The sequence below is a fragment of the Cherax quadricarinatus genome, chromosome 51, assembly GCF_038502225.1.
Source record: "Cherax quadricarinatus isolate ZL_2023a chromosome 51, ASM3850222v1, whole genome shotgun sequence".
NCBI classification, from domain to species: Eukaryota; Metazoa; Arthropoda; class Malacostraca; order Decapoda; family Parastacidae; genus Cherax; species Cherax quadricarinatus.
The window spans coordinates 6,678,154-6,696,014 of NC_091342.1; the positions used below are offsets into that span (position 1 = coordinate 6,678,154).

Consider the following 17,861-nt stretch of genomic DNA (forward strand, 5'->3'; position numbering starts at 1 on the left):
TGGACCATGTCAGGAATCATATTATCACTACCTTGTTTCTTGGCGGCAGCAGCTGAGGACCACAAGGAAAATACCCTAGACAGGAAATGCTGAACTTCTGACATTGGTGATTCATAAAACTAAATTACTATACACTATGTATGTGTGTAGTTATGAGCCAAGAAATTCTTATACAGGCCCTGGCCAAAGCCTTGCAACTCATGTTAATTATTATTACAGTAACTGGGAGTGCTAAACCCATAGGAGTCATACTGTGCCTGGAGGAATGGGAAGCATTCAGGTTCATCCAAGGAAGGGGAATACAGGTCCTATTCCTGAGCTCAGGAGCCCCTCACTAGCATCAAGGAAGCTCCTTTGAAGGGCATCCTAGGGTGAGGGATGTCACTTAAGCTTATCTCTGTTAGCTAGAAAAATCCTGACCACTGTACATACATAAAGAATGGATGTAACATCAAAAGCAACCTTTAATAATAAAGTGCATGAACCAGCAATGCAAAATTCTGAGGAGAACTACTAATGCTAGAGTTCAGAAAAAGCACTTAGTTTAGATTTGACATCTCCCAACAGTTGTCTGGGTATATTACTCTATGTTTATACTGCTTGGGGTCATAACATACCTATTTATTTTTTATTAACACACTGGCCGATTCCCACCAAGGCAGGGTGGCCCGAAAAAGAAAAACTTTCACCATCATTCACTCCATCACTGTCTTGCCAGAAGGGTGCTTTACACTACAGTTTTTAAACTGCAACATTAATGCCCCTCCTTCAGAGTGCAGGCACTGTACTTCCCATCTCCAGGACTCAAGTCCAGCCTGCCGGTTTCCCTGAATCCCTTCATAAATGTTACTTTGCTCACACTCCAACAGCACGTCAAATATTAAAAACCAATTGTCTCCATTCACTCCTATCAAACACGCTCACGCATGCCCGCTGGAAGTCCAAGCCCCTCGCACACAAAACCTCCTTTACCCCCTCCCTCCAACCTTTCCTAGGCCGACCCCTACCCCGCCTTCCTTCCACTACAGGCTGATACACTCTTGAAGCCACTCTGTTTCGCTCCATTCTCTCTACATGTCCGAACCACCTCAACAACCCTTCCTTAGCCCTCTGGACAACAGTTTTGGTAATCCTGCACCTCCTCCTAACTTCCAAACTATGAATTCTCTGCATTATATTCACACCACACATTGCCCTCAGACATGACATCTCCACTGCCTCCAGCCTTCTCCTCACTGCAACATTCATCACCCATGCTTCACACCCATTTTAGAGCATTGGTAAAACTATACTCTCATATATTCCCCTCTTTGCCTCCAAGGACAAAGTTCTTTGTCTCCACAGACTCCTAAGTGCACCACTCACCCTTTTCCCCTCATCAATTCTATGATTCACCTCATCTTTCATAGACCCATCCGCTGACACTTCCACTCCCAAATATCTGAATACATTCACCTCCTCCATACTCTCTCCCTCCAGTCTGATATCCAATCTTTCATCACCTAATCTTTTTATCATCCTCATAACCTTACTCTTTCCTGTATTCACTTTTAATTTTCTTCTTTTACATACCCTACCAAATTCATCTACCAACCTCTGCAACTTCTCTTCAGAATCTCCCAAGAGCACAGTGTCATCAGCAAAGAGCAACTGTAACAACTCCCACTTTGTGTGTGATTCTTTATCTTTTAAATCCACGCCTCTTGCCAAAACCCTCGCATTTACTTCTCTTACAACCCCATCTATAAATATATTAAACAACCACGGTGACATCACACATCCTTGTCTAAGGCCTACTTTTACTAGGAAATAATCTCCCTCTTTACTACATACTCTAACTTGAGCCTCACTATCCTCGTAAAAGCTCTTCACTGCTTTCAGTAACCTAACCTACCTATGATTAAAAAAGTTAGGATGGTTAATACATTGGACCATTAGCTCTCTCTTGGTCAAGCCAGGTTGAATACCCTACCCTGCACATGGTGGAGGGGAAGTAACCATCACTGTTCCCTAATATAAACATAATAGAAAGTATGTAATGTAATAAAATTAGAAGTGGAACTGACCTCAGTGTAGCATATTGATGACACAGGTAGGCGACGTTTGAAAACTGATTGATCATGTTACAGTGCTGCAGCGCTGGGAGAAGTTCGAAGCACGTGCAATCTTCATGCTGTCCAAAATGAAAGCCAGAGAAACAAATGCCAGTGTCACAGGTCCTCACTCTGGGAGTAGGAAGACTTTGGCTGGTGTAAGCAGATATACTGTAATGAAACATTCTACTGTGGTGGACAAGCTGAGAGCTGATGCTGACTTCAAAACCTGAATTGATGTAGACACCAGACTGGAGGGTACAAGGTAATCCTACAAGGTAATGACAGAGTAGAGTACTTAATTGGTAGGCAGGCCCACAATCAGAAAATAATCTTCAGTTCCATGGAAATGAATAACAACAGATCTGGCAAGATGTTTGGATAGGCACCCTGAAGGGTGCCTATCCAAACATCCAAATCAACAGCCAGAAGGAATGCTGCCTTGTGTGTGGAGTACATATGGTATTCCAAGGGCATACTAAGAAGATATGAAGTAATATATGCTAACACCACATAAATTATCATTAGTAGCATCATGGGAAAACAATAATGCCACGGAAATGAGATGCAATCAGGTTTTGATCCAAGGAAAGGGGGCTAGCTCTAATTTCCTAGATCAAGAGTCTTAACCAATATTAAGGAATTCCCCTAAAGGTGCCAAATCCAAAGACCAGTCAGGAATCCCTTTATGGGATCTGGAACTTTTAAGAAAATTTGTCTCAAAGGCATTTTTAATAGATGGGAAGGAAAGGAGTCCTGTATGGAAACTTCCCAGGTGATATAAGGGTTCCTCCAGAGCACACTTATAAATCCAAAATGTATGCACTGCCTGGCTTTCACTGAACAGGTATATAACAAATGTGAACCCAAAATGCAACTGACAAGTCTTCGAGTTGGGGTAAAAGACATTTAGGCAGTGTGTGAGCCACCAAAATATCACCAATGCTATTAAGATTTAGGTAGTTTAAGTCCTCATTCTAGATGCAATTATGCACACACAACATGGTACACTGAGTGAAACACTGCTGATGTGCCAAGTAAGAGGCCTGCAGACCACCATCCTCCAGAATGAAATAGCAAACTGAACTGTGACAAATAATAAGATGTCCACAATGAACACTGACCAGTGGCTGAATGATGGTGGTGTTTTGAACAGCATCTGGGGCAGATGGCAGAGGAGAACAAGTGTGCATGTGTACAGATGAAGACAAATTACAAAACTGGGTGGAAAAGTAATCTGAGAGCCTGTTACTAGTATTATAAATGTTAAACAAACAGGTAGCTATTCCTATTGCGATTCATGGAATCCAAACACTGAAATATAGTACTGTATATTATATACACAGTATACAGATTTAGCATAGCCTTGGTATATACAGCATTTATTACTGCATTTTCAAGTGTATCACATTGCTATTTACACCAAATATTTTAGGACATCTGACTACACAATAAATATCGATGCTGAACTTTTTAGAATGTTGGTGAAACAAAGTAAACTACTCTAAACACTAATCATTAAAAAGAAATTATGCAATAAGACATTTTTGTGAATTACCATAGCATGAAAATTTTTAATTTTGTACCACAACTAACTTAGTAACTCACTAAATCCTGCTAAAATTCATGTAACATAACTTACCTTAATCCTACTAAATGTATCTTAAGTCAGCCTAAATTTAATTCATATTACAGTATTTAACATAAATAAAATATACTATAGCAGTTTCCTGTTGTTCAGACTGATTTTTATGGAGTTATTAATTTGGCAAAGCGATTATTGCTTTACAGGTGAAAATCGAAGGCTCTGCTGGAAGAGCACAACATCTAAAGTCTTTAAATATATGTATATAGAAAGCTTCACAGATCTTCTCTGATGACAATTCCAAATGTGAAAGTAGAATAAAAATTTCAAGAGGAATTACTGATCTAACCTGTTAGACTGAACTGTACAAGACCAGGTACTGCTGGTGAGGGAGGGAGAGGTGGTGAGGGAGAGCAAAGTGGTGAAAAGAGTTAGAGGTGGTAAGAGGGAGGACAAAGAGAGAGGTGATGAGGGAGGGAGGAAGAGGTGGTTAGTGAGAGAGAGGTGGTTAGTGAAGGAAAGGGAGAGAGAAAGAAAAAGGAAGGGAGGAAGAGATGGTGACTGAGGAAGAAGAGGCAAGTTTATAATTAGTATGGCCTTTTATAATAATAATAGAAGTTCTAGGGATTAATATTATGAGTTATAATTGCATGGGAACATAAACAAAATGTGATGAAAGAGATGCAGACTGCCGATTTTTCATGCAGTCTCATGCTGACTTTTTTTAACGCTCAAATTTGTTTACTCTGACTTTGGTACAATTTAGTGTATAGTATACAGTTAACTATGCATTGTTGAATATTACTATGAGGTCCAGGGATTAATTATTATTAAAATTTGTGTAGGAACATAAAAAATAAGGTCTAAAAAAAAAAGCATGTAGACAAAACACCTCCTTCATGCTGTGTCAACACATTTAACTCTACTGGTTGTGACTTCAAGTATGGTCTCACAGTTTTCACACTTATAATAATCAAGACTAAAGTTTGTCACACTTACCCATGATGTGCCTTAAAAAGGCTGAACTCTTTCTTGACTGATTTTATTATGACTTGGGTGACTTTTAACCTAGGGAATGAATCTCCAGCAATACAAATATGTCATTATTTCCCACATTCTAATTTTGGCATCAAATTTAAAAAAAAAAAAAGATCATTCAGAACTGAATATTGAATTTCTGATTGTCTACTGTACATATATATTATGTTCTTGGAGACAGAAGCAAAATACTGCATTGTAGTCAATTTTAGAAGACCTACTGTATAAAATAAATTCTGTGTCTATTAATATTGGTTTCAATTATTAAAATATCTAGGCACTGTTTTAACAAGCATTAGTATGGATAGGTCCGAGACTCTTACTCACAAGACAAACACACAATCTTAATACACCTAAGCAACTTATCATGTTTTAACTACAACTGTAGGGATTTTGGGTGAATTTTTTAATACCTTATGGTTTAACAATACACTTTTTAATGGTACCACATTGTAAATATTTTCTGAAACACATTTGTTTCTTTACTGATTTTCATGTATGTCTACATAATAAAGAAAGCTTATTAAACACATTAGACAAAATGCCATATTTTTTTTATATATGCATCTAGTGAGACTTGATAAGTTGCTGAGATCCATTTAAGACAATACACAAAATCCAGGATTACAACCTCACCTTCCGACCTGTTATTTACAGCACAAACAAGTTTAAAATACAGGTTGAGACCTGGGATTTGTGGGCATGGACTCTAGTAGTGAGCAGACACAACCTTGGGTCTCCTGTACCAGCCAGGCCCCCCAGCCTACACAGCACGCCCGGGAGGGTGGTGGTGGAGGAAAGTCTCGTTAGGACATCTCTGCACTCACCAGGCATCCTCCAGTATTACAAAACTCACAAGACACCTTATATGAAAGACCTGGTCCTACTGAAATCTTCAAACTCCTCTCTCTTACATGTGTGCTCATACTTATCATTAATATATACATTTAAACAAACTCAAGTTATTCTAAGACACAATCTGATGATTATCCCAATTATTTTCATTTAAAAATACACAGTATTAAAGCTCAATCACTTTATCACAAACCATAAATATTAAAATAGAGAATATCACCAATTGACCATCATAAATAGTAAAATATAGATTATCACTGATTTCAACTCCCTCTTCACTACTATAATAATAATCCATTCCACAGCCATTAAGGAAACTTTCCATGCCTTAGTCTATAACTGCAATTTGGGTATTATCCCTCTTCTGTATATGAAAAGTATTCAACTGTAACCCTAACTTTTAAACCAGTTCGGGCAACAAGATATCCATCCTCCTCCACCATATTGCTCTGGACGTGGCAATTTGCATCTTCACTAAGAATCTAAGTGCAATCCTCCAGTACCAATATAAATTATGTACACAAAATGTTGCAAAAGATGCTTTAAATTATATAAGAATCAATGTAGCTGATGACAAGCTCTTGGTTATTGTTTTGCATGTCTCAACTTGCATTATCTGGTGCCTTAGTGACCAACCTCAAGTTATATTTTAGTATGATTGCACTTAGATTCTAATTTATGTAAATTATCATTTATACCTAGGAACCTTGCGCAAAATACTCTACAGTATCAAAAATATAAAGAGCTCTGCATAACCGTTACAACAGCACACTTCAATACATCACAGAAACGGAGACACAGCCTTCACGAAAGTAGAGAGTATAAAGGTGGCTGCCTCCCACTGGTCCATGGATGCTGCACTGTGACAATGGCTCCCCTGCATAGTGGACCACAATTCCACTTTTCTACATAATGGCTCCATATCTGAATCATCTCTGACACACTTGTAATCAATACTAACAACAGGCGACTTTGTTCCATGCTACACTAGATGAATATTAAATACCTTGTCCTATCCATGATGATTTTAAGGCTAGCTCCACTATATAGCAGCAAGCTATATGATGTGGAGCTTCATGCTGAGCATGATAACAGTACCTTATGAATATAAATGGAACTGGCACAAGGCTTTAGTGTCTTGTTGGTCAGGGCACATTCTCTAAATAGTGGCAAAAGGTGCAAAACTCTTTACAATACAACAGCACAAGGCACAGCTCTCTATACATTAGCTCTTTAGTCAGATCTCTAAATATTGGCATAACCTACAGTGACAGACGGTGGAGCTTTCTATGGTGGCACAAGGCACGATTCTCTGTACAGTAGCAAAAGGCCCAAACTAGTGGTGCATCAAAGATTGCTCTCCTGTGCTATGGCGCAAGACAAAGTTGTCCCATGTGATGAACCACAGCCCAGCCTAGATAGTATACAATGTGTTGTGAGCAACCAGAAAACATCAGTGCAAGCTTATAATTACTGTATGGATGTTCAAAATGACAGCTAGAACATCAGTTTGTGCCATGTTTAGAAATACTGACTGGAACAACAAGGAACAAGGAATGATGTATATTTAACAATGGGTGCATTAACATGTTAGTGCTATGGGTGTATTTATGTCATGCAGCTTGAATCACATAAGCAAACATATGCCTGACCATTTGAGGAGAGCAAGAGCAACGACAGAGAACTTCAAAATTATCATATATATCTGAGATATTAATACTTTTACCCTGTTGATTAAATATTGATAAAAATTGTAATGCAAGTGAAGTAAAAAGCAATATTAATTTAATGAGTTGGCTGACAAAAAATTATATTCAAAGCCACACTAAAAGACACTGTTGCCATTTGTCTTTTACGTGACACATATAGTGACTAGCCATTTTTTTTTGGATAAAATGAAATACCAGGGCAGCAGGAGTGCATTATGCCAGTTGTAAATGGACGCAAGCAGGGGATACCTTTTGTGCTGCCTCCGTGGACCACCGAGTTCAAGGCGCGACTCAGGCAGTCATGTGTAGGACACATTGATTACTGATTCAGAATCTTCAAATAAGTTCATTAAGAGGATTTTTCCATCACATCCATACAATATTCATATTATTTCTATCACAGCCAATATATGCTATTTTGGGTATTTGTTTGACATAAATAAACCCAATATATTAAATTTTTTTATCCATACACCTTAATTAGTCACTCATATCACGATACAATCACAGGTTTACAGACTGCTGGAATGAAAAATCCGAAGCAGATTTCAATGCCTCCATCTCCACCAGCAGATGTCGTCATAACCTCAGGACTGTCATTATGGACCTCTTGTTAAGTCAGTGAGTTAGGGAAGCATGTGCATCCATATTTCTAGGCTGCCTACTTACAGGGTAGCTGCAGGTGCGAGCTGAACACACAACTGGAGAGACTATTGTGGTAACGACTACATGCCGTGTCGAACAGGCACCAGACAGGGACACGGCTCCCGTTTGGTAACAGCGGGACTCCGAAGGAGGTTAAAGCTATCAAGAATGAGATACGGTGGCCGTCTAGGCCCACTTCGGCACACTATAAAGATGTTATTGGCTGGCTACAACAGCTGTCACTGGATACCATGGATAATATATATCCAACAGGTTTCCCACAGTGGGCGGTGCAGGTGTGGTCGTTGTAAGGGCATTGATTCACACCAACCAGCACCAGAGGCAGGGCACAGGACGGCCGGGCGAGGTGCACCCTCATGGATGAGGGAGTTATGGGGCCGAGTACCACCGGAGTGACTGGTGTGGGGCAGACTAGCGAGCAGCACGACCACCTACTAAGTGCTTAGTCGGCCTTAGTTACTAAGTGATGCAACTCTGAGAGCAGAGCTCTATTAACCAGTGCCAAGGGGTTGTCCTGGGCAGGCCACTCAGGACGTGGGCCACTGAGTGAGGACGGGCTTCCTACTATGGTCGGAGCCAGAGACTGTGGTATCATAGTGCCCATACCCATACCTGGGTAAGCAGCTCCACCCCCAACATCCTCATCCTCGTGGTGTCTACGGGAAATAGCCTGGGAATGAGGAGAGTCCATGTGGTGGCGAAGGTGGGAATCTCGAGGCAGAAGTGTGGGCTGGGCCATTTCTAGAGTTCCTCGGGGATCGTGGGACTGAGGAGGTTGCTGGTGCCGAGGATCTTGGAGGATGCGTGATAGTAAGGAGGCAGAGTGAGGGGGAGGTGGTGGTGGTTCACTCAAACCCCCATGGTAGATGCGCTGGTGATCCTTAAGGGCATATTTGTTTTTGAACATCTTAGCACAGAGCGAGCAGCGGACGGCGGGGTTGTTGAAGTGGACACGTTCCATGTGCTTCCACAGATTACGGCGACATGAGATGAGTTTGCCACACAACTGACATGAATGTGGTAGTGAGCTGGGAGGCAAAGGTGGAGATGATCCCAACCTCTCCCCTCCTTGTACCTCTCCCCGAACGTCTGTACGAGGGTCAAGTCGTTGGTCCCCTCTCATTTCACCACGAAGGTCCAGGGGTGGATCATGACGCAGGTCTGTTCGGGGTTCTGGATGTGGATCATACCGCATATCATGACGCAAGTCGTCACCACAAAGAAAGGGTCGGTCAGCCTCTTCTGGACCACCGCTACCTGAAAAATGAAAAGAGAGTTACTGTACAAACACAAGCATATATTTTATATAACAATTTTACTTTTGTGACTTTGATACTGTAAAGTGTGTGTGAATACCCCACACTCCTCCTTAGTCACTCACCCACATAATTTGATAAGAGCTTATGTGTTCTTAAGTAGCTGGGCCACAGTGTCTCCATGCTTTTTTTTTTTTTAATACGGTATGACTCAAGTTAGGCGAGACTATCAGGCAGCTTAGCATTACTAGCAGTAGTTTTAATCTGAGTTAGCAAGGTGTTTTCACATACAACATATGTAACAAATGGAATAGTTAAGCTGGCTCTTTCTCATGTATACTGTATAATGTATGTGAAAACAAATACAAATACAGTACTACAGTTTTTTACACAACCAGTGTGTTTTCTTGGGATTTTACAGAGAAAACTGTATCTCACATCATACTGCCAGTGTGGTCGCAACAGACTGGGTCCTGTACTGAATAAAAAATCAAGAATAATAGTTATTCCAGTAAGATAAAAGACAGAGAAGGAGAATGGTGTACATAGAAAAAAGCTGTAGAAAGGCCTATCAATGCAACAAAAATTATTATGGTTAATAGATACAATGTAAAAACTTGCCAGCTGATGAAGGGGGAAAACTAAGTAAAAAAGAATGATGTATGTACTAGTAAACAGTAAAAGCAAAAGAATGAAAATAAAAGGACATGACAAGACTTACTGACAAAGTTGCAAAAAAAAGTGAATACATAAGGATTTTGCAGCACCACAGGCTTGAGTCAGCAGCCAATCAACTCTAAGGATATATTATTTACCACAGCCGGTAGAGAGCATAATTTTCGGCTTTTGGGAATGGTCAATTATTAATAGAGAGTGAAGCATTAAACCAGGCATACCTCATCATGGCTATGAGAAAAGTTAGGTTTTCAAGGATTTAGGAAAGGTAGAAGAAACCCCCTACAAAGTACTCTGGCTTTCCCCTCCCCAGCATGCTAACATGGGAGCAAGGAGATGAGAGGAGCCCAGTGAGGGAAAACACAGATTACATCTCTGCTACAGAAAACATGATGATAAAAGTAATAACAAAAATGGATAAGTTCAAGGTAATAACTATGAGAGGAGAAAGCAAACTAGTAATACTGTATCAGGCAACTGTTTCTGCAGGACACAGGGGAAGACATTACACCAAACCTATTTCTGGAGAGTCACATATACAGGATAATGTGTATATGTAGCAATAGTGAAAACAGGGATAATCTTAGAAATCTTCTAAGGAGCTAATTTACGATAAAATGCATCACCTACATTGATGGTGATAATGTTTATTTCTTCGAGCCATACAAATAATGTAGATAAATTAATTAGTATAACAGTAAGCACAAAAGAAAGTCACTAATTTTGCAATGCATTTTGGGCAACTAATGTAAATACAGCAGCAGCAGCAGCAACAAAATAATCCATACCTCTTCAAATACAGAATAAATTTTAAAATGAGCACTAGAGCATAGTTACTGCATTATTACATTTATGGAGAAGCGCTAAACCCACAAGTGTCATACAGCGCCTCGGGGAATGGGAGGCAATTTGTTATGATCCAAGGAAGGGAGGCTAGGTTGAATTTTTTAGATCAAGAGCCCCTTGCCAGCATCAAGGACACTAACTCAAGGAAAAAACCTCAGGGACAAGCTTGAAAAGCTGAACCTCACAACACTGAAGACCTGAAGAGTCAGAGGAAACATAACAACAACATTCAAAATACTTTGAGATTTAGTGACTACAACAATGACCTCACACAGAGAGGGTATAAACTGGCAGTCAATTCCCCTATAAATTTTACAGAGCATATCTAGTCTGACATTACAATGAGTACTTGTGCAACATATAAAATTGTGCACGTTAATGGTAAAGTGTTTGCAAACAGGAATGAATTGAACTCATCTTACTGGTCTGTCTTTGAAGTCAAATAAAATTCAACCCCCATGCAATTACTGTATATCGCAGGGTTATAATTTTATGATCTACTCATCAGTGCATGAACAGATCATAAAATACAGGTAACTAGTGTACATGGATGCTCACTAAACGTGTTAATGATTCTCTCAAATCTTAAACTCATGCCATTGCCTATTTATGTATGTTGCTCAGTGTAGTAAATATGCAAATACTCCTGTTGATATTCAAACACTACATATTTGTAGCCGCATTATTTTTTTTTTATTAACACATTGGTCGTTTCCCACCAAGGCAGGGTGGCCTGAAAGAGAAAAACTTCCATCATTCACTCCATCACTGTCTTGCCAGAGGCATGCTTACACTACAGTTATAAAGCTGCAACATTAACACCCCTCCTTCAGAGTGCCAACACTGTACTTCCCATCTCCAGGAATCAAGTCTGGCCTGCCAGTTTCCCTGAATCCCTTCATAAACGTTACCTTGTTTACACTCCAACAGCATGTCAAGTCCTAAACACCATTTGTCTCCATTTGCTTCTATCTAACATGTTCACGCATGCTTGCTGGAACAAATCATCTCAATAACCCCTCTGGATAATAATTTTGGTAATCCCACATCTCCACCTATCTCCAAACTATGGAGTCACTGCATTATATTCACACCACACACTGCCCTCAGACATGACATCTCCACTGCACCAGTCTTCTCCTTGTTGCAACATTCACCACCCATGCAAGAGCGTTGGTATAACTATACTCTCGTACATTCCCTTCTTTGCTTTCATGGATAAAATTCTTTGTCTCCACAGACTCCTCAGTGCACCACTCACCTTTTTCTTCTCGGTAACTCTATGATTCACCTCATCCTTCATAGACTCATCTGCTGACAGGTCCACTCCCAAATATCTGAATACATTCACCTCCTCCATACTCTCTCTCTCCAATCTGATATCCAATGTTCCGTTACCTAATTTTTTGGTTATCCTCATCACCTTACTCTTTCTCATATTCACTTTTAATTTCCTTCTTTTACATATCCTACCAAACTCATCAACCAACCTCTGCAACTTCTCTTCAGAATCTCCCAAAAGCAGTGTCATCAGCAAAGAGCAAATGTGACAATTTCCACTTTGTGTTAGATTCTTTATCTTTTAACCCCATACCTCTTGCCAACACCCAAGCATTCACTTCTCTTACAACTCCACCTATAAATATATTGAACAACCATGGTGACATCATACATCCCTGCCTAAGGCCTACTTTTACTGGGAAATAATCTCCCTCCTGCCTATATGCTTTAGCCTGAGCCTCACTATCCTCGTAAAGACTCTTCACTGCTTTCAATAACCTACCTCCTATTCCACACATTTGCAACATCTTCCACACTGCCCCCCCTATCCACCCTATCATACACCTTTTCCAAATCCATAAATGCCACAAAAACCTCTTTACCCTTATTTAAATACTGTTCACCTATATGTTTCACTGCAAACACTTGGTCTACACACCCCTACCCTTCCTAAAGCCACCTTGTTCATCTGCTATCCTGCTCTCCGTCTGTAGCAGTAATGATATATACAATAATGACAAGTTAATAAATAAGCCATGTGCACATGCATCTTATTCATCAACTACGCAGTAATGAAGAAACACATTCCAGTACTCCCTGTTGATAGTACTAAACCTGTTTTTTTTTTTTCATATCCTTCATGACCTTGTAGCACTACTTTAAATGTGATTATCATGCCCTCCTTTTTTTTTCTCCTGCCAAATGATGGCAGTTATAGTGTTTTTGCTCTGCCTCTATAACTTACATTTTTAAGTCCTGGGGACCACTCTGAAACATATGCTTAGATTCTTCTTATCTTATCCACTTTTTTTGTTTAGGTGTAAACATAACACTACCACTGTATTCCAGTTTTAATCTAAGGCACATTTTGTCATAATCTATGTTCTTCATAAGGCCTATTGTAATAAAGTTGGTAGAATTACCGACAATATGTAAAGCGAAAGTAAATGGCTTGATAAAGCTCCTGGAGAGCGAAACGTTGCCACAATAAAATGTCACATTAGTTGCACTTGTGTCCTTTTACTTTACATAAGGCCTATTATTAAAACAGAATTGAGAGGTATTGATATGTGGCAATAGTTACCAAAGGGTTTAGGAGCAGCCACAAGACCAAGAATATCCATATCCTATGTCTGCCTGACCTTACCTAAATACACCACTCCACTATACACCACCATCTCTAACCCTAAGGCTTACCTAATAACTGAAATAAGATTTTTCTATACCTCAGGCTATTGGAGTTGGAGTCATAACTGATCTCTGTGATGACTAGAGGCGTATTTGAATGAAAAAAATGATGGAAAGAAATGTCTGAGTATAGAACATCCACCACAGACCAGTACCAATGTTGCCCCACCTTAGAAAAACACACCTGAATTTCCAGTAGTGACCATTTCAAGTTCATTGAGCAGCCATCCTCTTTTGTCAGCAGTTTGAAGTGAACCCTTGAGCTCCTGTGCCTTATTGTGCAATTATTTGCTCTGGCATGACTGGTTCCCTCCAGTGAGAATGCAGGTGGACTAGAATTCAGGTTCCTCCCATTTTTCCCCTTCCCAAAGAACTCGTTTGTTCTTAATACACCAACCTAGTAATGGCCACACACTACAAGTGGTCCAAGCTTTCTTGACTCTGGCCTGAAAGACTTACCCAGCAGATGTTCCTACACAAGTAGAAACTTCAACTACATCTTGTCTGCCATGGGGTTCAACCACTGTTCTTGCTGGCCCAGCCACTGGTGCCTATTCTGCATAATCTATTCTTCCAGCTGGTCCAACTGTTGCATAGTGTACTCCACCTGGTCCAACTACTGCAATTTTGTTCCACCTGTTCCTCTAGCTGGTCCAGCAACTGTTTTGAATGGTTCGTCTGCTGTTATTCCCTGGACAATGCTGATGATTATAGCTCCAGACCTGCTCTCTCTGTCATTCCCTTATAACAGTTCCCTTCTGCTGCAACTGATGCTACAGTGACTGCAATATCACTAGTCTGCTGGTCTGTTACTGTAACTGCTGTATCAGCATCATTCTCTAGTGGTATAACTTATGTCAACAGCCACTGTCTATTATAAGACTGATGTTACTATTACAGCAGAATCTTAGTGATTACCTTGTGTCAGCCTGCTGCTGCTGCTGTTCACAGTCAGTCATTTGCCTGAGCATGGCCATCACGCTAGCTAAACGTGCCTCCTGCTTCAATATATCATGGCAAAATCCTGACACTCAGTCATCTTGCTGCCAATGTAATCATACTTTTTATAAAACTGCAACATAAGGAGGCTTGGTAAAATGCTGTCATAAACACAGTCTTTGTTTATGCAGCTAAACCACCAGCTTCACAAGGGTTAGGTTCCAAGTGTCTCATGAATCGTGGCTCGGTAAGGTGTCCTGTGGCTCGGTTGGCAACGCATTCTCCTCACACACTGAATGTCTGTAGTTCAATCCCTGGCATGAGTGGAAATGCTGAGCATGTTTCCTTACACCTGCTGTCCCTGTTCACCTAACAATAAGTAGGTACATGGGTGTTAGTCGACTGGCATGGGCTGCATCCTGGGAGACAAGACTGAAGGACTCCCAGTGGAAATAAGACAGTCCTCAATGACGCATTGACTTTCATGGGTTATCCAGGTAGTTAACGCTCCAGGTTAAAAATCCAAACAAATCTTATTTAAAAATTCATGAATATCACTAAATTTTGTTCAGATAATAGATTCTGTTTCAGATCTGGGCTCATTTTGAGTCTGAGACTAAATCTTTTTAAATACTGCTCCAATGTAACCTAGGGAACGAATGGATCTGTCAGTTAAAAACAGAGTAGGGGAGTTAGTAGATGGGGAGATGGAGGTATTGGGTAGATGGCGGGAATATTTTGAGGAACTTTTAAATGTCGACGAAGAAAGGGAGGCGGCAATTTCATGCACTGGCCAGAGTGGTATACCATCTTTAAGGAGTGAAGAAGAGCAGGATGTGAGTGTGGGGGAGGTGCATGAGGCATTACGTAGAATGAAAGGGGTTAAGCAGTTGGAACTGACGGGATCATGACAGAAATGTTAAAAGCAGGGGGAGATATAATGTTAGAGTGGTTGTTATTTTTGTTTAATAAATGTATGAAAGAGGGGAAGGTACCTAGGGATTGGCAGAGAGCATATATAATTCCTTTATATAAAGGGAAGAGGGACAAAAGAGATTGTAAAAATTATAGAGGAATAAGTTTACTGGGTATACCTGGAAAAGTGTATGGTAGGGTTATTATTGAAAGAATTAGAGGCAAGATAGAATGTAGGATTGCAGATGAGCAAGGAGGTTTTAGAGTGGGTAGGGGATGTGTAGATCAAGTGTTTACATTGAAGCATATATATGTGAACAGTATTTAGATAAATGAAGGGAAGTTTTCATTGCATTTATGGATTTAGAAAAGGCATATGATAGAGTGGATAGGGGAGCAATGTGGCAGATGTTGCAAGTATATGGAATAGGTATTAAGTTACTAAATGCTGTAAAGAGTTTTTATGAGGATAGTGAGGCTCAGGTTAGGGTTTGTAGAAGAGATGGAGACTACTTCCTGGTAAAAGTAGGTCTTAGACAGGGATGTGTAATGTCACCATGGCTGTTTAATATATTTATAGATAGGGTTGTAAAAGAAGTAAATGCTAGGGTGTTCGGGAGAGGGGTGGGATTAAATTATGGGGAATCAAATACAAAATGGGAATTGACACAGTTACTTTTTGCTGATGATACTGTGCTTATGGAAGATTCAAAAGAAAAGTTGCAAAGGTTAGTGGATGAGTTTGGGAGTGTGTGTAAAGGTAGAAAGTTGAAAGTGAACATAGAAAAGAGTAAGGTGATGAGGGTATCAAATAATTTAGATAAAGAAAAATTGGATATCAAATTGGAGAGGAGGAGTATGTTAGAAGTGAATGTTTTCAGATATTTGGGAGCTGACGTGTCAGCAGATGGATGCATGAAGGATGAGGTTAACGGAGAGGAGTATGTTAGAAGTGAATGTTTTCAGATATTTGGGAGCTGACGTGTCAGCAGATGGATGCATGAAGGATGAGGTTAACCATAGAATTGATGAAGGAAAAAAGGTGAGTGGTGTATTGAGGTATATGTGGAGTGGAAACAAAAAACATTATCTATGGAAGCAAAGAAGGGAATGTATGAAAGCATAGTGGTACCAACACACTTATATGGAAGTAAAGCTTTGGTTGTAAATGCTGCAGCGAGAAGGCGGTTGGAGGCAGTGGAGATGTCATGTCTAAGGACAATGTGTGGTCTAAATATTATGCAGAGAATTCGGAGTGTGGAAATTAGGAGGTGTGGAGTAAATAAAAGTATTAGTCAGAGGGCTGATGAGGGGTTGTTGAGGTGGTTTGGTCATTTGGAGAGAATGGATCAAAGTAGAATGACATGGAGAGCGTGTAAATCTGTAGGAGAAGGAAGGCGGGGTAGGGGGTCATCCTCAAAAAGGTTGCAGGGAGGGGATAAAGGAGGTTTTGTGGGCAAGGGGCTTGGACTTACAGCAAGCATGCGTGAGCGGGTTAGATAAGAATAAATGGAGACCAATGGTATTTGGGACCTGACGATCTGTTGGAGTGTGAGCAGGGTAATATTTAGTGAAGGGATTCAGGGAAACCGGTTATTTTTATATAGCCGGACTTGAGTACTGGAAATGGGAAGTACAATGCCTGCACTCTAAAGGAAGGGTTCAGGATATTAGCAGTTTGGAGGGATATGTTGTGTATCTTTATATGTATATGCTTCTAAACTGTTGTGTTCTGAGCACCTCTGCAAAAACAGTGATTATGTGTGAGGTGAAAGTGTTGAATGATGATGAAAGTATTTTCTTTTTGGGGATTTTCTTTCCTTTTTGGGTCACCCTGCCTCAGTGGGAGAGGGCCAACTTGTAAAAAAAAAAAAAAAAAAAAAAAAATTAAGGACATTTTGAACAAAAGCCTATACTGTAGTTAGTTTTCAACTTAGTGCCCATGCAGTAAGCCAGAAATAATAATAATAATAAAAAAAAAGGTCACTGCATCCAGTATGATACTATTTCCTTGACTTTACTCTAAGAGAACTACAGTAAGTGATAACATATATACTCAGGTACAAAAGCTACTGTATTTTTCACTCAACTTTAAGATTTTACATATTTGTATAAATCACCATTTCATAACCATTTTACCAATAGGTTGAGCTGCATTAGCATATGAAGCTTACATACAGAATTCTTGCCACTGTTTTGGATTAACGGAAGAGAATATTTCAAGGCTGATGTTTATCCTGGTATGGAAAGTATAGCTAATATGACTTTGCTACATTAAACAGTAATAAATCTACCTATATATAAACTGATGCACTGATAAATAAATGTTAAAGTTAATAATTATAGAGAGAGAGAGAGAGAGAGAGAACTATGAAAACTTGTCTACCACCAGAAGACAGCAGGAAACAGGCAGGAATTTAAGGCACTGTTTATAGGTTTGGACAATTCTGAAAAGAAAAAAAAATAACAATTTCCTCAGCCTTTTAATGCAACAGTACAAAAATTGTCTCCACGAATAACCAATGGTTCCTTAAGAAAAGTATCACAATCTCAGATCAATGGAAAAAAAAAAATCACACAATAATATCACATTTAG

The 17,861-nt window shown here is 39.8% G+C and overlaps 1 protein-coding gene across 1 annotated transcript; it reads right to left on the reverse strand.

Moving 5' to 3' along the window:
- Positions 1-618: 618 nt before the first annotated feature.
- On the reverse strand, positions 619-12,876 carry LOC138850902 (zinc finger protein 219-like). The gene has a single exon (XM_070095732.1). It carries the CDS (start codon positions 9,139-9,141, stop codon positions 8,389-8,391), a length of 753 nt encoding a protein of 250 aa, XP_069951833.1. The 5' UTR covers positions 9,142-12,876; the 3' UTR covers positions 619-8,388.
- Positions 12,877-17,861: the final 4,985 nt, after the last annotated feature.